The sequence below is a fragment of the Cheilinus undulatus genome, linkage group 14 (genome assembly GCF_018320785.1).
Source record: "Cheilinus undulatus linkage group 14, ASM1832078v1, whole genome shotgun sequence".
NCBI classification, from domain to species: Eukaryota; Metazoa; Chordata; class Actinopteri; order Labriformes; family Labridae; genus Cheilinus; species Cheilinus undulatus.
The window spans coordinates 21,654,008-21,674,440 of NC_054878.1; the positions used below are offsets into that span (position 1 = coordinate 21,654,008).

The 20,433-nt window shown below is 39.0% G+C and overlaps 2 protein-coding genes across 2 annotated transcripts in view; one reads left to right on the forward strand and one right to left on the reverse strand.

The window, feature by feature from the left end:
* The window catches only part of coq8aa (coenzyme Q8A, genome duplicate a), a 50,554-nt gene extending 34,500 nt beyond the window's left edge, over nt 1-16,054 (forward strand). Inside the window, exon 18 of the mRNA XM_041805026.1 lies at nt 15,782-16,054. The gene's annotated coding sequence lies outside the window, so the exon portion shown is untranslated. The remainder of the gene's footprint in view (nt 1-15,781) is intronic.
* Nucleotides 965-20,433, reverse strand: part of stum (stum, mechanosensory transduction mediator homolog) — a 31,110-nt gene continuing 11,641 nt past the window's right edge. Inside the window, exons 2-4 of the mRNA XM_041805029.1 lie at nt 12,760-12,942; nt 9,429-9,437; nt 965-6,681 (exon numbers count right to left, since the gene is read on the reverse strand). Of these exons, the coding sequence (XP_041660963.1) occupies nt 6,647-6,681; nt 9,429-9,437; nt 12,760-12,942 (227 nt within the window). The 3' untranslated portion in view covers nt 965-6,646. The remainder of the gene's footprint in view (nt 6,682-9,428; nt 9,438-12,759; nt 12,943-20,433) is intronic.

Genomic DNA, 20,433 nt, shown 5'->3' on the forward strand with positions numbered 1-20,433 from the left:
AAACTTTTAATAAAGCAGTAAACAGTCTGCTTACAGGAAACAAATACTCATCCTTCATGAAAACATTCCAGTGCAGCTTGCATAGCTTACGAAGCTCTGTTAACTGGGTTAGCTACATAAATAACAGAGCTATAGCTAAGCTCACAAAGCAGCTACGTAATCTGTGTATCTGTTATCTGTGTAGCTAAGTGAGCTTTAGTTACATTTGCTGAAGCTCACATTGTTAAAGCTAACTTAGCTATATATAATGTAGCTATGTAGCTATAGCTAAGCTCACAAAGCAGCTATGTAAGCTATGCATCTATGTTATCTGTGTAGCTAAGTTAGCTTTAGTTACATTTGCTGAAGCTCACATTGTTAAAGCTAACTTAGCTATATATGATGTCCTTACGCAACTAAAGCTAAGCTCACAAAGCAGTTATGTAAACCACGTAGGGACGTTATCTACAAAGCTAAGTTAGGTTTAGCTATACGTTTGCCAAAGCTCATGTTGCAAAAGCTAACTTAGCTACATTAGCTTATGTGATAGCGAAAGCTAGTGAAACTAAAGCAAGCCACCATGCATGTAACTACTTCTTAAACAGGTCTATACATAATTTAATCCTGGATTATACTTCTGACCTTTTTCTCTGTTTTATTTCTGAACTGTTTCTTAGTCTGTAATGTTTACAGTGTTGTTATTTCATTGATATAGCCGCCAGACTTGATGAAATAAGTTGAATTTACACATATTGGCCCCGCCCACATGAAACCAAGCCAGGAAAGAGGTGAAATGGTCTAAATCCAGAATTCAGTCACATGTAGATCTTAGTGTTTTCACATGTTTACAGCAACCATATTCCAACATTTCTAGAGTGTTAAGACAAAAACTTTGGATTTCACTTTACAGGGTCTTTAAGTATGACATAAATAAAAAAAGAAGAAATCAGGAAGCAGACAAATACTTCTTTACAGCACTGTAGATTCCATTTTATTTGTATCTTCCTGTTGTGCATTGTTGCAGTCATCCTCTTGGATGCCGGCTTTGCAGACTATTTGGGGTTTTGTATGTAGTCAAAAAGCCTATAATCTGAAAGGTCTGTTTAGTCATATGCTTGTGAGAGGCCTATGTTCACACATACTTTATTCCCTTTTAACAGTATTATTTTTGAATCTGACAGAGCTAAGCAATACTCTGTGATTTGGCACTGAAAAGTACTTACTGGAGTGTATTTCTGTTTCAAGAGGTACACAATCTGCTCATGTCTTTGTGGCTCAGAGGATAAATCCTCAACCAGCTGGGAAAACCATCTCTAGTGAGCAACAAAACAAATAAGTTTAGTCGCACAAATTTAGGAGACCAAAACTTTTAATCACAAGATTTTGTCTTAGTTAGCTCAAATGGCTTAAAATAAAACTATTGTTGCAAAAGTCACAGAAATACGCTACAATCTCAAAATGCTAACGTTCATATGTGTGTGATAGGGTGTTATTAATACAGTGACTTCACACCAAAGCTAAACATGCAGAAAACTGTACATGGCAGTATTTAAATCATGTAGTCATAAATCTAATACAACACCACTATGTTTAAAAAAATACCACTTGTAAGTATTACCCTGATGGAAAGTAGAATCATTGATAAGGACTAATAGGTTAATTACAATAAAATTGCAGTTATATAAGACCTTAACATTGCACCAAAACCAAAAAGAAAAAAAAAAACAAACTTCAGCACCACTGCTACAAAACCCCTTTGCGAGAACATTGGTCATTTGTAAGGCAGAAAACATCACAGTTCGAGACATTATCATCATTGCTTCTCACCTGTCTCTTACAAAAACACTGACACAATCAAAACATAGAAAAACATCATCATACAAAATACAGCGGAACTTTTATAAAGGCATATGTCTAAGATACTAAAGATAATCCAGGGAAATTAAACTCAGATGACAATAAAAGCACATCTTGAATCAAGAAGTTAGATTTCTGTAGAGGCACAAGCAGGAGTCAGAGTTCACTATGACTAGAGCTATCTCAGTTCTTCGTGTTTGAATTCTTCATGGGGTCTGGTGGATTTAAAGAGAGGTAAAAAGCAGCAACACGCTCACAGGCTTTTGTATTCAGTGCACCACTTTCCATAAGTGCTAAGTCTAAGGCTAGCTGGTTTGCTTCCTCTTGTTTAAGGCTGTTTGACTTTTGTTACTCTTTGATATCTTTCAGGGAAGTGAGCCAATGATGCAGTGCATGAGAAATCTGCTGTTGTATCACAAGAAACTCAAGGCTTTGTTTGGATCAACTGTTCCACAGTAGTTGTGTTAAATATTACAACTATTTGAGCTTTACTGTACACTTGTGCACACAACTTCTCCTACATGGTACAAAATTACACTGAGGCTTCACCAAATATACTCCAATATTCCAAACACCCACACATTAATATATACATAATGTACACACAGGACAGGGAACCTGAAAATGTTCTATCTGAAGATTAATCTCTGCTAAAACAACTCAAATATAGTTCTCCTTACAGGAGTCTCAAACTTCACTGTAATTGCATCGCCATCATGGTGTGACAGACACTGTGGGGACTCTGCTTCCCATGAGTGGGAACTGCTGATTAGATAATAACGTGCAAAATCCCTGTGACACTGATTTACACTTTGAAAAGGTGTGAAACTTCAAATCAAATTATTATGAGGAGGCATGAGTCATTTCAGCACTGCTCTGTGCTGTTGATTTGACAGACATCTTGTACCCAGCAATGAGATATTGCTAACTAGAAATGACTTCCTGTTGGAGGGAAATACTGCCAGAGAAGACAAAAAATCTGAACTTAGGGCAACTAAACAAATAGTTTCAAAAAGAGTGGAAAATACCTCCATTATCATCATTTGGAGTATTGAATAGCAAATGTAACCAAAGCTAATGTACCTACGTAGATACCATAGCTACGTAGCTCTGTAAATACTGTCGGAACAAAGCTTTAGCTATATTAGCTCCATTATTTACAAACCTGGTACAGCTTTGTTAGCTTTAACCTTATCTACGTTTGCTGCATTGGAATGTTTTCATGGAGCTACCAAAGCTACATATACTGAATAGCTACTATGTAAGCCTAGCTTAAGCTACATAGCTATGTAGTTATGGTAGCTCCATGAAAGCCTCCTAACGCAGCTGGCGTAGCTAAGGCTAAAGCAAATGTAGCTATATTACCTACATAGATAAAGATGCTATGTAGCTATGTCCCTACCATAGTTATACAGCTTCATTAGCCACATTGGCTACATTGGCTATGTTAGCTGTATAGCTACATTATCTACATAGCCAATATAGCTTTGTTAGCTCAAGCCTTAGCTAGGTTAGCTGTGTTGGAATCTTTGAATGGAGTTTCCATAACCACATATACTAAACAGCTACTATGTGAGATCAGCTTCAGCTACATTAGCTCCATAGCTATGGTAGCTCCATGAAAACATTCTAACACAGCTACTGTAGCTAAACTAGAGCTAATGAAGCTACAAGACCTATGCTGATACTGATGTAGCTTTGTAGCTGCTATAGTTATGTATCTTAGTTAGCTACATTAGCTCATTATATTCATAGCCACTATAGCATTGTTAGGTTAAGCCTTAGCTACGTTAACTGCATTAGAATGTTTTCATAGAGGCCAAGCTTTTTTTTTCCTGTAGGCAGACTAACTTTAGAACTTTTATTTTTACTTTACTTTAAATTTTTGGGCTTTTCCCAATTGTACTGTTTGTAATATGGTTTCACAGGCTGGGTTTTTGACTTAACTTTTTGGTATCCTAACCATTACCTTAACCCTTAACAGAAGTTGAATCTAATTTTATTTTTACATTTTTTGTGAGTATTTCTGTTCTGACAGAGATGGCTCTAAAATGAATAGTCTGCTCAACAGTCCTGCCAGTTCAGGGGAAGGTTTATGTCTAAAATATAATTGGGCTAAATACCGCTAGTGCTGTGCTCATGGTGATTAACACTGGTCTATTATAATAGGGTATAGTCTTTGTTATAATATTAATGTTTAACACTGGTCTGTTATAATAGACCATAACAGATAGTACGGTCTAGACCTGCCCTCTTTGTAAAGTGTCTTGAGATAACATCAGTTATGAATTGGCACTATACAAACAGAGATTGATTGACTGAGACATACAATCTGCAACCAGATCCCTCTCCAGTTGTTGGCACAATATTTACTAGTGGGTTAAACTAATAGATTTTAAAATCAATTTAGACCCACTATCCTGTTAAAATTCTTTATCTAGAGTAATGAGTAAAGTAAAGAGTAATGCAGCCACCTGTTGCTAGAAGCCTGTGATCAGTCTAAAATTGAGACCTTAATTCAGTTCCTTCAGCATGGTTAAAAGTGTACCTGGGGTGTCCGCAAAAGCTCAAAATATCAATTTTGACATTCAGGTGTATTTTTATCCTGTTTCCTAAACTAAGGATTAACTCTGGATGGCTACACTTGTACTACAGTCTATCAACAATCACAAAGATGACTTATCTATGCTGAAAGTTTAGAGATAACATATTGTAACTTTGACAATATGCAATGTTCTGGTAATGTTAAATAGCTAAAATGCTATTTTATAGCAAACTCACAAACATCATATTGCTGGTAACCTTGAAAGCTAATAATCACTCAGAAGTCCCTGACTTTCAAGAGTATCATTTTTTGAGAGACCAAAAAGAGAGGAGTCTGGCTATGACCATACATTTCTGATGTTCACTCTCACACTGTTCATCTGAGACCCCGTATGTCTCAGGAAGAGGTGTTGTAATTTTCCGGTACAACATATTTCCATTTTTAGATTGTTTTTTTTTTTTTTTTATAAAATATCCTTTATTCATTATTTATATTCATGAAATAACCACATTGCAAAGATTACAGACTAAAAAACATTTCATAAATAAGACAAAGAGGCCTCTAATCTACCTCTAATTTTTGATTGAATTATGCATTGACCTGTTTTAGAAGTAGTTACACTAACACGGTTTGCTTCAGCTCCATTAGCTTTAGCTAAAGCTCACATAGATATACTAGCTATGTAGTTAACGTTATTACAAAAGGCAATCTAGCTAAGTTAGCTTTTGCAATGTGAGCTTTAACAAACATTGCTAAAGCTAACTTAGCTACATACATAACATATCTAGGTTGCTTACAGAGCTGCTTTGTGAGTTTAGCTTGAGCTACATTAGCTTAGTAGCGCCATTATCTATAGCTAAGTTATCTTTCGCAATATGAGCTGTCGTAAATGTAACTACAGCTAACATAGCTAAGTAGATAATGTATCTACATAGCTTAGATGGCTGCTTTGTATGCATAGCTTTAGCTACATTAGCTATGTAGCTCTTTTACCTGTAGCTAAGTTATTTTTAGCAACATGAGTTTCAGGTAATGTATCTAAAGCTAACTTAGCTACATAGATCAAGTAGATATGAAGCTGCTTAGCATGGGCTATGTAGCTTTGTTATCTATGTAGCTTACGCAGCTAATGGGGCTATATAGGCTACATTTGCAGTGTTGGAATGTTTTAATGGAGGACAAGACTTTTTCCTGTAAGCAGACTGTTTACTCAGCCTTATTCAGCATTTTGTCATCAAGTTTTGCAGGTCAGGTTTTTAACTTTTGGTATCCTAACCCTTACCATGACCCTAAATGGAAGTTTACTCTGATTTTATTTTGAAAGCATAAGCGTGTTCTGAGATAAACAGTGTTTCAGATGAACAGTCTGTAAGATTGGTTGGCAGAGATGAATGGTCTGCAGCCAGACTCTCTTGGACAAAAAATGCCTTTTACCTGTTTACAAATCTTCCCATGCTGTCAATTTAGTAAAGTTGTTTTCCATTTATGGCAATTACATGACTGTCATGTGCTCAAACACACTTTAATTTCCTTCACTTTTGGTCTGAACACATCTTAACACTGGAATAGCTGCAGCTGCTCTAGGCAGCCAGTTAAAAGGCAGTTTATACCCTTGTTAAACTTAGTTGAAAACACTGTTGTGAGCCTGATCATGTATTTAAAAAATGAATGTTTTAGATGTGCAGTACAATCCTTTGTACAGTATTTCCATTTTTCCTTCCCTTCTTCCTCAAAAATTCACAACGCAAAAGACAGGATGAAGTTACAAATCAATATCTTCAATTTTTTACACATTCATGCCACACATTGCCCCGTTCCTCTGTTATCCATCCTGACATGAAGAGAACATCAAGTCTACAAGGTACAAGTGTAACAGTTCAATATATTTTAGCAAAGAGATCAACCAAACTTGTCAACACTTAAAAAACCCATACAATTTGAGTCAACAAAATACCAAACACTTGTTTTATTTGATCTACTTTATCAGAGGTAACTGTACAGTTAGTCTCTTTTTCCTTGGCCTTGCCCTTCCTTATTATCTAAACTCCATATTCAAGTTTGCTTCTTGCAATCAGAAGATTTCCAAGTCACCTGATCTGTTGCTTTTGTCACCTCCTTGCGGTTGAGTGTTTTCATGTCTTTGTGTCTCTCTGGCGTTTAAAAGACAGGCATCTACAGGTCTTCACTAAGATAAAGGTCACCATCAGGTGTCAGGGAATTTAAACTGTCAGTGTGATCCATCAGCAAGCATGAGAGCGACCTTGCTCAGACATCCTGAGGAAAACCCTGGTCTCTATAGCCTGAGGGAGCAGAGAAGAAAAGGGATGTAAAATGCAGAAAAATTAGGATTTTAGCATGCAGAAATAACACTAGTTAAATCTATGATGTGGATTTTATAGAGCACCTCGTAAGTGGGATTTAATGACCTCTTTTAATTGCTGAACAATTTTGAAGCTTTACATAATAAATGCCCCTCTCCATTTCATGTAATTTAGGAAAATGAAAGCAAAGAGCTTGGCAACCAAGAAGTATCTAAGCTGCAGCATTGTTGGCTAATCTATCTAATATTGGCTGGCATGCTGTAGTCATTATCCCACTCTCCCCAAGGGGCCAGATGTTATGAGCTCACATGGATGATGGTTTCAAATAGATTGAAACTTTAACTCAGTCAAAAAACTGAATCCAAACTTTTCAACAAGCCAACACTTCTGAAAACAGAATGGGAAGTGTATAGCAGGGGCTGAGAGCACAGATTTTGTCTGATAAGGATCAACAGAATTTTGGTAGGGATTGATGGCATTTTATGCTGATGATGGAGTTTTTCAAACATAAAAAATCCCTCAGATTAATCTTGACTCCTTATTTATAAAGCCTTGCTAGAGTTTATTATGGAGCAGTCTTGTTAGGATCGGGTCCCATTTTTGTCAGCACCCGCGATACTAAGTGCCTGCATTCAGGTTCAGTTTTTCAGTTTGTGGCAATGGGTCTGATTGAACCTGAATGCAATATTTTTTTCCATATAGGGTATATTGCAATAAAAAGCTAAGCTTTCGAAGTGTGCTGAGGTTTCCTGACCTGTGTAGTCACTGTTGGTTCAAAGATCCACAATGACTAAAGTTACAGTCAAGCCAGTGTTACTTTTGACAGCTATTTTTAAGGCCAATCTAGGTCTCAGGGCCAATCCCATTTCTACCTCTTAACCCTTCCCCTTCGTCTATCCCTTCCCCCAAACAGGGTGGTAAGGGTATAGGGGTTAAAACCTTCCCCTAAGAAACGAGACGCCACTTGATTGCTGTTCATCACACTTTGCCGATAAACAGCTGCGTCATCGAAGGTGACAATAAAGCTTCGACCATCTTGTCCATACTATGGATCTCTGTGTTGATCTTCTCCATATATTTATACAGTTAATAGCCCTGGTTTACATGCATACATTCCTAAAATACAATAAACTCCCATCCCCAGTAGCTAAAGATTGAATATATGAGAAAACACAGATGTTATGTTTTCTATAATCCTTTATAAATGCTGAAAATATTGACATTTAAGAGCCTCCTTTTTAGTCTGTTGTGCCATTTTGCAAGTGCATGGTGGGAAATGAGAATTGGGACAACCCTTCACCTGACGTGAACTCGCAAAACCAAGGGGAAGGGCTAAGATAAGAGCTTAGGGGTAGAAATGGGATCAACCCTAAGTCTTTAGAATAAATGGCATTTAGTTTGAGTCACATTTTAGTCATTCTACCCTTTATAGTTTTAGTCTCATTTTATTCAAGAAAAACTCAAAAACTTTCAAGTCTAGTTTCAGTCCATAGTCGTCCTTACATTGCTGTCTGCTGAGTGGGACATCTTTGTATATATCTTGTGGATCAACCCAGTGTCTAAATCCAAGGGAAACAAATCTCTTAATGCATTCAGTGGTTTACATCGCTGACTTTGGTACAGGAGATGTGGTGTTCAAAACCCAGTCTTGGCAGAATCAGTATCCATGTGGACCCCTGGGCAAGGTCCTTAAAGCCATGAACACCTGTCTATATCTCAGATGTGCGTCACTTTGGATTAACGTTTTTGCTAAATGATATTGTTGTAACATTTTTTATATCTTGTGTTCATGTCTAAGACATTAAATACGAGATATGCTGGATGTTTTTTGTGTATCAAGAAAGAGCATAAGTTGTAGCTCTACATCACAAACAAGTCAAGCAACTACAATCCCAACAGTGAACTGCACTTTTATGGCTGGAGTAGTACAAACCCTGTGTTAAGCATGCAGACCCAAAAGCTGATTAGAGGTGCTGTGAAAGAAGAGCATGCTGGTAGCCTAAGCTTGTCTTGCAAAATAGTGCCTTTCTGGCTACAAAAATTTCCAAAATAGCATATAATTGAGCCAACATTGTTTTTGGCCCATTTTTACCCAAAACAAGCAAAATTATGTGGAGCTAGTGTACCCATCTGTTACACTGTGTAGCCTAGCTTCCCTGCTAGTGCGACCTTCTTAGGGGCTCATGCCAACTAGTATAGCCACAACTCACCGTCAAAAATACACAAGTATTCCCTTAAACTTAGGAAAATTTTGACAACTATTATCTCAATCCCAAGCTGGAATGACCAAGCAAACTCAAATTGTTGATTAAACTGTGATAGAAGGGTAGTTGGAGACCTTTGAGAGTGTAGTAGTCATATTCCCAAGGTCAACTTTGATTCATTACTTGATGCTAATTCAGACCATAAAAATTCAGCAGACTCAATTTTAAACATTTAAAGGCATGTAAGCTGGCATGTATGAAAGTATTTCAATGAACAGAAAGAACTTGAGCTTAAAATATTCAGATGTTTCTGTGAACATACCAAACAGTTTTTGCCATTCTTCTAAAGGCCAGAGATGGTGGAAAGTGCTGAATAATGTTTATTGAAGTGTTTCTAAAGCCTGGGAAATGTGTGTATGAATTTGATCTTACTAGACATCAGTGTCAAATTAGTAAAGCTGATGTTTCAGTATTTTATGCCATGAATTAACATGTTGGTAAGTGAGTAAATCAGACACTTACCATCAGAAACTTGTTCACAAAGGAGATGAAGTACGGGAGGAGAGAAGAGACAAGAAAAGGAGAAAACCATGAGCGTCTTTGTTTCATAACTTGCAAGTATTATCATACTGAAACTGACTCAAGTTACATGGCACAGACTTTTGAGCAGAGTCAGATGAAAGGAAAATAAAAACCCTTCAATGGGATCTTAAATTCAGATGTATTACAGGATCTAATGAACCAAATACAGTAACAAGCAGTCTTGGTTTGTTAGATCGATAAGCAGGAACACAGAGACGAGTAAAAGAAATGTGAGCTGATGAAGAAACTGAGGCGGAGAGGGAGACTGGGAGGCGGGTAGAGAGTGGGAGGAATAATGTGAAAGAGAGGCAGCATGGATGATCAAATAGTAACAATCATTAGATGCAGAAAGAGAAGCGATCGGTGGGAGGAGAATAATACCAGAATCATTAGATACATGGAGAAAGAGAGGAGACAGAGGGAGGCAGAGAGGGAGGGAGGGGTGGAGGTATGGATAGAGAGAATAAATTGATCATAAACAACACAGGCTCATTAGAGAAGGAAGGAGAAAACTGGTAAAATATCAAAGTGATTCATTGCATGGAAGAAGAGGGAATATCTGAATAGGAACCCGACTCCCAAAGCAACAAAATCCTGCATTGTGCTGATGAATAGTTGAATAATAATTGATCTTTGAAGCAAACAGTGTGCATGCTTTTACCCTGGGAGCTTGGCCTCCATGTTTGGTATAAATATTCATCACACTGCTTGCAGTGCACGCTAACAGGCGTATGGATTTTAGCAGCAACAGTTGAATTAGACGTGAGCCCAGAGGCCTGAGAAACAGCAGGGGAGCAGTGAACAAAAACACACCAGGGGGGCTGCTCACTCCCACGCACAAAATTACAGCACCTCACGCACACACTAACACAGATTCTTGAAAGCATGCGCGCCGTACCATTTGGTTACACATGCAGACAGCAATTACTTCACTCACAGAGTCACACTCATGTACACAAAGGAGACAAAGCTGTAGTAATTCAAAGGCTGCCTCGGTGCAATGAGAGAACAGTGACTCTGCGTGTGCTGCTGTGTGTTTCTGTGTGTGTCGGCACTTGTTCATGCATCGATGCCTGAGGAGAAGACTCTACTTTCTGACAGAGAGGGAGGCAAGACTACCCAACCTCTCTGTCTCTGTTCTCACATCTGAGCTGCTTCACTTTGATTTTTTGTGCGGCATTCTTTTTTTATGTGTGTGTGTGTGCCAAAAATAGTTGTACAGGAAATTAGAGTTGTGCAGAGCTGCTCATAAAGATGCTTTTCTCTGCTTTAGAAGAGATGGGAATCCCATGGCAATGAATACATTTTCTATTATGTGTCCCCAATAATGATAATCAGTGTTGTTCCAAGGCTTACAAATTCCCATTTGATTTAACAGAAAATATTATTCAGATTAGCCAACTAGTTTAGAGTCAAATAAATTAATTTCTCTTCTTCTCTTCCAATGCCAAACAGCTTATTCTGCCATTGACTCTTGTTTGGTCTTTGGTGGATTGGATGATTGAAGTCTGAAGAAACAGGACATATTGGAAATGTAACAATTCATTCATTTAACAAATAGGAGCCTCAGTGGAAGAACCACACAGCCACAACAGTCTGGCACCTCCTTCTCATGCTGGTCACCAGCCTGGTCACACACTGCTGCAAGATGGCATCCCATTCTTCAACCAGTATTTGTCGCAAGTCAGCCAACATGGTTGTGTTGGTCACTCTGGCACCAACAGCACACCCAAGTTGATCCCACATGTTCAATAGGGTTGAGGCTCCCAAACTCTGGAGGTAGTCTCTGATAAAGTCCACTCTGTGGGGGCGAGCATTGTCATCCTGGAGGATATAGTTCAGTCCAAGACTGTGGAGATATGGGATTGCCACTGGTTGCAGAATCTCATCTCGATATCTCTCTGCATTAAGATTGCCTCCAATGATGACAAGACTTGTTCTGTGATGGAGATGCTGCCCAACACCATCACACTGCCTCCTCTGATGTTACTCTATCGGTGCAGCAGTCAGAATAGCATTCTCCATGACTCCTCCACTGGTTGACCCTACTTTCCATCTGCTGTAGGCAGAATCTGGACTCCTCGCTGAACATAACGTTCCTCCACATGTTCAGGTTCCAGTGCACGTATTGCTGACACCAGCACAAATGGGCCAGACTGTGAAGGGCCGTCATGGCAGGCCTCCTGTCTCTAAGAGACCAGAGGTTTGTTGTGCGCAGTCTGTCCCAGATTGTCAGGGCAGAGTGCTGTTGGCCATATCATCAGTAGTTTGTTTTGTTTTTGTTGGCCTCTTTGCCCTTTTTTGGGTAGGACAGTGGATAAAACAGGAAATGGAAATCTGATCCAAAGTCAGATTTGAACCCGGGACGCTTGCATGGAGGACTATAGCCAAGGCACATGGGCATGACCTAGTTACTAGGCTGTCAGCAAACCACAGCTGTTCTTTGTAGTCTTATATAACAAATGAGAAAAAAATCACTCAGAAAAATGAATTTTTCCAACATAATTCAGCATGTAAAGAACAAACTATCACAACAAAACCTGGATTTACAGAAAAACCTAGTTGATGTGTATTTGACTCTTGAAGTTTTCCCTGTGTCCCATCTGTAAACATGGAGGAGGCAGGGTTTATGACCTAAACTGAAGCCATTCTGCAGGGGGAACTTTATATCTTTCAGCTTCATTGATGGGCAGCTGGAGTCTTGTCCATTTTAATAAAGTCGAAGAATTGCACCCTCTTCACCCTTTAATTTGCTACCTGTGTTGGTTTAAACTATCTGAGCTCTCACTGTTATTCATCATTGGAGAAAAAAAAATATATTTCTGGCACTTTCTATGTGTTACTCCCTCTGGCGGTACCTCCAGTTTTCCATGCTTTCTCTGTGATTGTGACTTTTAAAAAAGTTAGTTGAAAACTGAACTTTATTTATCAAAATATCATGTGAGAAAAAGCAAAACTAGGTCATAGTCACAGCAGTTTCACTGACCTATTTATTTCTCCCATTTTGTTCAGGCTGTGGTGACTCAAACCACGACCTTTATTTAAAACCATTTTACTGATGCAAAGCTACAGACTGAGTCTTTCCATAAATGAGTGGGTACTTTTTTTGTTGTGACATTTTTAAAGCTGTCTGGTGTGAGCGTAGATCAGTCACCATCTGTCTTTTACGACTGAAAAACTAAAGAAAAGTAGACGAGACGCCTATGAAACTGAGAGGTGAAGAGAGCAGAATATCAGACTGTCAGAAAGATTAAAACTCAGTGTGACTGACTTGCCAGGATGACCATGTCCATTCCCCAGAAGATGCTCATGATCCATCCCACCATGATGACAGCCGTCAGTATCTGGATGAGAGCCGCAGCCACATTGAGCCAGAACACACAGCACACCCCTCGCTCTGAGATCAGCTCACTGCGAGCTCCACACAGCACTGTGAATGCTGAGATGAACGTACCTGAGGGACAGAGAGAAGCATGACATCCTGTTAACAAAAAAATTAAACATAATGTTGTAATACATGTTTGTGGGAGAAGATGGGTATCACATTTCTAAGGAACATGCATACGTGGGATGAGCAGCAGAGCTGAGTATGTGTTGCACCCATGAAGTATTTGCCAAATCTTCTCTGCCAATGCCAAATAGTTTATTCTGCTGTTTCTACTGACTCTTTGTTTTGATCTTCTGGTACCCCCCTGGACCCTGCTACAGCGGTCAATAGGTGTCTGCTCCAAGAATAGGCATGCCACGTTGGGCTGATCTGGATAAGGTCCATGTGATAGGGTAACTTCAAGCTGGTGTTCCACAAAACCAAGCTACGACATTATTTGGAGTGAGCCCTAGTACCTTCTCCAAACTTAAGGCCAAGTTCCATGTAACAGGAGATGTCAAAGAGAGGCCGCAAAGTCAGAATCCCAAGAAAACACCCCAGGAAGACAGTGTCCTCACCCTGTCAGCACAAAAGAACTGTAGGCTGTCTTCTACAGATTTGCAGTCAAAGTGGAGGAACATTATTTTTAGCGACAATTCAAAATTCTGCCTATTGCAGTTGGATTGTAGAGTCAAAATGTGGAGAAAGCTATGCTGATTGCTGCACCAATAGAGTAACATCTTTTGTTGGTGGCAGTGTGACAGTGTGGGGTGACATCTCCTTCACAAAACAAGGCTTGCCATCATTGGAGGCCATCTCAGTGCAGAGATATTAAGATAAGAATCTGCAACCAGTGGTAATCCCATATCTCCACAGTCTGAGAGGCAGAGTGGGGTTTATCGGAGACTACCTCCAGAGTTTGGGAATGGAGAAGATGGAATTCGACTCCACTGAACATGTGACCAACACAACATTGGCTGACTATTGACAAATGCTGGTTGATGAATTTTCTTTCTACTGGATGCACTAAAGTGTGACAATATACAGTAGAACTGAACAGACTTCACAGACACAAAGAAAAAAACCAGAGCATCTGCTCGGTTTGTATTTCACTTTTACCTAATGACATGTTGGAAAGTAGTTGCGTGCCACACATATACACAGGCCACACATAGCGCTTAGGGCCTCATCATCCTGGGGGGTCTCACTTTGGAGGTTTCTTTCCCCTTCTCTCTCAGCTCATCAGGCTGGTATTTGTATGATAAATATGATCAAGGTTACGTATGTATATACAATGTTGACCAAACCTCAACTTTACCTGGGCCTCACTCATTAGTGAATTGACCCTATTTGTAGAGATCAGTGCCATCTGTGATCAATTAAGTGCACTCGCTCTGCCTCTCTCTCTCTCTCCTCCTCACTCATACTTGCTGCAAAAAAACTCCCATGCATCTGTCCTGTAATTTCACCAGCTTTTCTGCATCCTCTCTTGACAACCGTCAGCTTCTGCCATTGTTTAGTAAGTGGATTTCTGATCTTTGTAAAATTCCCCCACTGATTCTGAGTGGGAATTAATTGACGTCATCAAACTTCCTTGCACAGATCAGCTGTTTTTAAAATCGCATCGTGGGTGAAAACAAATATTGACAATGTCTATTTTAAGGTGATTTGATAAAAGAAAGGCCACTGATGATAACACTAAGGCAGAAATACAGTGCGGAAGAGAAAGTTTAGTTTAATTTGGAGGAAAAGACACCAATAAAACAGATCGCTAACACAGTGGGATTAATGTTATGATGAAAACAATAAACCCACAGTGATGACCATTTTTAAATAAAAGGCAGATGGAAATTAAAAATATTAGCGTTATTATTGCAACAAGGAATATGAATATTAAAAAGTGTTTTTCTCAAACTGTAGCACTGCCAGCTACCATTAGCTAGGGTCGATGCCAAAGATTAAATTCTTAAATTCTTTGCCACAAAGTCTAATTGTAATGTGGTGAGGTTTAATTATAAGCCCCTCTTGTTTCCTGTCTCATCAGCACCTTCTTCCCTTTGTTCTTTCTTTGTGAAAGACGCATCAATGTCTCAAAAGTTGTATACCTCGTGTGCAAATAAATAAATAAAATAAATTAATAGATTGGTTGTAATCTAGAGCTAATGGGCCTTCTCTAACTGCTCTACTGCCTGGAAATAGACCAGCATGGATAGGACATCATGTAGAGGGAAGCTGACAGCAATGGGGAAAGGAGATGGAAACTATAATCTCTATATGTGAAACATCAGTTACTTTTAGCTTGTTTGTAACAGGCTAAAGTTGTGCTATATAATTCGCATTGCCCCTATCAAAATGTATTGATCTTGATGTATTGAACTGAAAAAATGTGATTTAAAACAGAATAAGAGCAATATTTATACAGTACATCATATGCTACAACATTAATTTAATTCTAGAAAGCTCTTTGAGATGAACCATCTCATTTTAGAGGGGTTTCAGCACAAAACACAAAATACATGAACTACATTTAGCCAATCGAATCGACATGTTTCCTCTCTAACGCTGTAATCCTACTTCTTCTGAACATTACGTAGTCTATCATGACAATAACTGCAAAGCATAGGCTCCCCCTCAATCACAGTTTTTCTCAGCTTTGCCTGCTTTTTAGTTGTTTTCTTGTCTTTAGACTAATCATCTGATCTGACTTTTAATTTCCTTTTACAGGAAAATACTTTCTGGGAACATCCCTTGTCCTTCTGGCCCATTTCTATGTACCCGTTTCCTCTGTATTTATTCAGAAAGACTCACTAAGGATAAAACTGACTGAAGTGGAGGGTTTTAGTTGAGTTGCTTAAAGAGTATTCATTTAGCACAAAAACATGCATTTTGTTAAGAAAAAGCTGATGCTTTCATTTTCCTTTTACAGGCTTCTTGCGTCCTTCTGCAAATACTGAACTGAATAGTGTGACATGAGACATGCCTGCGGCTGTGTTCATCAAGGCCTCGGCCCCTGTCTTTCTGAAGGCTTTATTTCTTGTCACAATGGAGGAATTCAAAGAACAAAGGAAAACAAGGAGGTCGGGGGAAGAAGGGACAAGAACTGCCAGGCAGCCAGCTGCAGCTTCTTGTCTCTGGGGCTGAAAAGCCAAAGTCATCTACTATAAAAGTACATTTATGCCCCTTTTTGTCTGTTTTCTGTCTTCTCTGAATCATTTCTCTACTCTGAGTAATCTCTATCTAATTAAACATAAATCTGTCAGTAAATAGTTCTATAGGAGCTGACATGTTAGATATTTACTCAGTCTGTCCCCTAATCTTGAACAAATCTCAATGTAGGCAATAATATTTACTTTCACATGGCCTGCACTGGCCTTATCTGGAATGGATTCCAAAACGTCTAACTCTGGTACGAGCACAGCCCCAGAATAGTAAGCAGCTCTGGAAATGTTTAAAAAGGCAGTGTTTGCATGTGGAAGATATCACTTGAAACACATATTTGCTTTTCACTTTTCGAGCTTTAAGGCACTGCTCATTTCAAAGCACCTCGCAGAAAGAGCAACAGTGGGCTAAAAATGAGACTCCAACCATCAGAGCCGATATGGTCTGATCAGACAGAGAAATGTTCAGGTCGCAGAGGCCACGCCCACCAGCAGATGCTCTGGCTGCTGGTGGAGCTGCCCACCTCCACACATGAGACCATGATTGACAGCAAGCTGGTGGATGAATGGTTAAACCTCGCATCCTTGCGTTCAGAGCAGGATTCATACAGTCAGGCTTCAGTTTAAACAGAAACCAAACGTACTGGTGCATTAGCTTAGTTAGGATTTCATTATAACTGGAATGAATAATCATTTAGGCTGCAACTGACTATTTATTTGAATTAATGATTCATCAATTTGTCATTTGGAGTCCAAACTAGTACTGCCTAAAGAAAGCCTGTTTGAAATCAGTTGGCAAAAAAAGCATAGGAAATGTTTCGTTTTTGCTTAAACTGCAGCAGAAAGTGTCTAAGTGAGGCTCAGACAGAGCGGTTGATCAAGGAAAAATGCCAGGAAATGAGGGAAACAACAGCTCACTGCCTACAATACAGTAATGTGTCAGCAAATATGAAAATAAAATCTCTGGCCACTTTATGAGATGTACCTGTTCAGCTGCATAATAATGCAAATAATCAGCCAATCACATGGCAGCAGCCAGTGCATTAAGTCAACATGGTCAGGACAATACACTGAAGTTCAAACCAAGCATCAGAACCAAGTGGAAATGTGATTTTAGTGACCTGAATGTGCCATGGTTGTTCAGACTTTCATGTTTATGACTAAATCTGTCCCTACCTCTTAAATGTTGTTGTGGAAATCCAGACTCATCAAACCAATTTTCCATTGTCCAATTTTGGTGAGCCCATATGAATTGCAGTCTTAGTTTCCTGTTCTTTACTGATAGGAGAGGCATCTTGTGTTGCCTTTTTCTGCTCCCAGTCTATCTTCTTCAAAGGTTCAACATTCAATGATCCCCTTTTGTATACCTTGGCCGTAACTAGTGGTTATTTATTGTTGTCTTCCTGTCAGCTTGAACCAGTGTGGACATTCTCCCTTGACCTCTGTCATCAACAAAGCATTTTCACCCATAGAACTGCTGCTCATTCTGTTATATATTATATATTTATATATACATTTTATACATATATACATATGATACATTTTGAAAAAATATCTAATAGGGATTCTTTTGTCTCATTTTGCAAATTCAATATAAATTGTTGTATTGGAGAGGATTTTAATTTTTATGTCATTCTAGTTTTTAATAAGAAAAACATAAACAAAAGAAAGCGGGTTTTTCTAAACTATTCTAAAAAAAATGAAACTTGTATGTTTGCATGATGTAAAGAGCATTACATCTGCTGCAAAACGAGCCAAAGAAATAGTTCAAGATCTGCAATATGAATATTGAATTTGGCCTTATTGTGATTAAATCAAAACTTTGATAATTGGCCAGCCATAGTTGATACCAGTATTTCCACAGCAAAGTTGCTGGTTACCTTGACAGCCACATAATTCTGCATATCTAAAGGTCACAGCAGGGAAACACCTGCAATGTAGCATGTTTTTCTACTCCTCCCATGCAGCTAGTACACTGCTAACACCTCAAGTTTACTTGGAAGGGGCACACAGAGGCTATCTACAGACCTCCAAAATTTGCACAAGTACAACTCACAATAGCAATAGCCCTATTCCTCTGCTCACCCTCAGCAGTACTTGGCTCTTGCCGTTTAGTCAGCAGCACAACCTAACATCTTGAAGGATAATATTCACTTTCTGTGTCTTTAAGTGTAAAAAGAGTGCCATGTGCAAACTGAACACTGCTGGCATGGCTCAGCATGACTTCCTCTTCTACCCACAATAAAAAGCTGCAAATGTTTTTAAAATGGCTAAAAAATAGCTGCCTGTTTTTGATTAAACCATTGATAAGAGTGGTGAGAGAAAGTATGTCTGGGCTGACTGCGGATCTCTCAAGAGTGCTTTTCAGAATCAAGGAGCCACATCTTTGTGGGTTCATCACTCCTGGTGACTCCTTTGATATTGCTGTAGACATCTGGGACATTTCCAGTATGAACATATTGATTGGTGCAGCTTGTTAACTTCCAGAAGAAGCTGAAAGACCACAGAAGTTCCTTATGTCTCTGTAAGGTTATAAAGTTCAAGTTAATAGAACTAAAAACATGTATGACCTCAAGCACACCAGCATTTGGACACTGTAGAATATCAAAATGATTTGAAGTTAATTTCCCACTGTTATGAGATTCATCATCTATCCCAGACATGAGCCTTTCAAAGCAGGAAAAAAATTATTCTCTCACAGTTCAAAGCTTTGTACCTGCTGACCTCTTTCATAGCCTGTCAAGCTGCTCAGGATTGATCTGAACAAAGCAACCCATCAAGGGAATAGCACATGGCGTATGAATGTGTTCAGCTGGATAATAAATGAAACCAATATGTGAGCTGAACAGCCCTCTGTTGGAATTAAAAAAAGGTTTAATTAATCTTTAATCTTCTCTGTTCCAGGAATCTTCTCTAACAATCCTCCATGTGTGAAAAGCTCTTGGATCTCCTGTATATCGCATGTGGGAAATATTGTGTGTGCGCATGCGTTTGTGCCTGGATATTACCCAGACTAATGACTATAATTACACAGAACTCCACAAAGCACCCACTGTTCGTGTAGGAGGTTAATGACGGACTTAAGAGTGTGAAAGACAGAAAGAAACAAAGAAAGAGACATGAAGTGAGAGAACAGAGAAAGGAAGAAAGACAGTGAAAAGTTGAAGTGAGTCAAATTTAGAGTGAGGAAGTGTTCAAAGTTACAGGGAAAATATGACAGATTTGATTGCAAGAAAATGTGCTCATTTCCACACAACAGTGGCTCCCAAACTTTTTCCATCAGGCCCCCCTTCGGCAAATTATAAATATTTTTAGGCCCCCCCACCCCTCGCTGTACAAAACAACATGTAAAAAAAGGTAAACGTACAACAAACACACTGTTAGTCATGATTTTTGTGAAGAAATTCCTTTCTATGTTTTTTGGAATTTACAAAATAAGACCTAAGAAATTTGTAGAATAACAACTGTTGCCTAAAAAGTTTTTAAAAATCTGACGAAGCTGATGAATCAAGGGTCATTCCCTGAAAATAAAACTTTAATGAACATCTTTAAGAATTATACTCCCAGTCCTGCAACAATTTCATTGACTATTGTGGGCTTATTTGGTGCTGTAGATCTTTTCCAGTCTTGGGTGTAGCTGTAAAACTGTCTCTATCAGATAATTTTCAAGGTCCAAATTTAGCTTTTTTTGTCTTGACTGAGGCAACGCCAGAAAACCCTTCTCACATAGTAAGGATGTTACAGAAAGGAAGAGTGTGGCCGGGGTTCTCCTGCCTATCAGAAGGAACTCCTTCATACTCCAATCCCAAATGCAGATATGTGTTGGACTTGACTGCAATAACATTGTTGAATCAGAGGTGACATCAATGAACTGCTCCTCTTCTGCAGTGCTGAAAACATTAGCTGGTGATTCTTGGTCTTGCATTGCACCTAGGCCAAGCTAACTTGTCAAAGTTATGGTACCTATTTAACAGTTAGAGTCCGCTTCCACTTCCTGTTAGCACTCTCTGACTGTCAAAGCTAAACCTTCTCTGCCCTCTGTGCTAAATGAGCTCTCATTAATTTCTCTCCAGTGTTCAGAAACAGACATACAGGCACCAGAAGCATTATCACATGAGCTGCTACATAATTAACATTTGCTCCACACTTCCTGTCAACAATGCTATCAAACAGCTAGAGGGGTTTATATCAAGTTCTGGAAATATAGTAGAATTTCACAGCTATGCACATTTTGTACGCACAATGTGCTTTACTTTTGGTCCTAAGGAGATGAGTGTCATGCCTCTGGTCATAAGGGGGGGGAAAGAAAGAGCTTTCAGGAGTCCAGCCACATATTCGGCCTTTGGAGGCCAGCAAAAACACTGTTTATAAAGTTAAACTACCAGCCTGAGACAAGACAGACATCAATGCTTCATTTTGA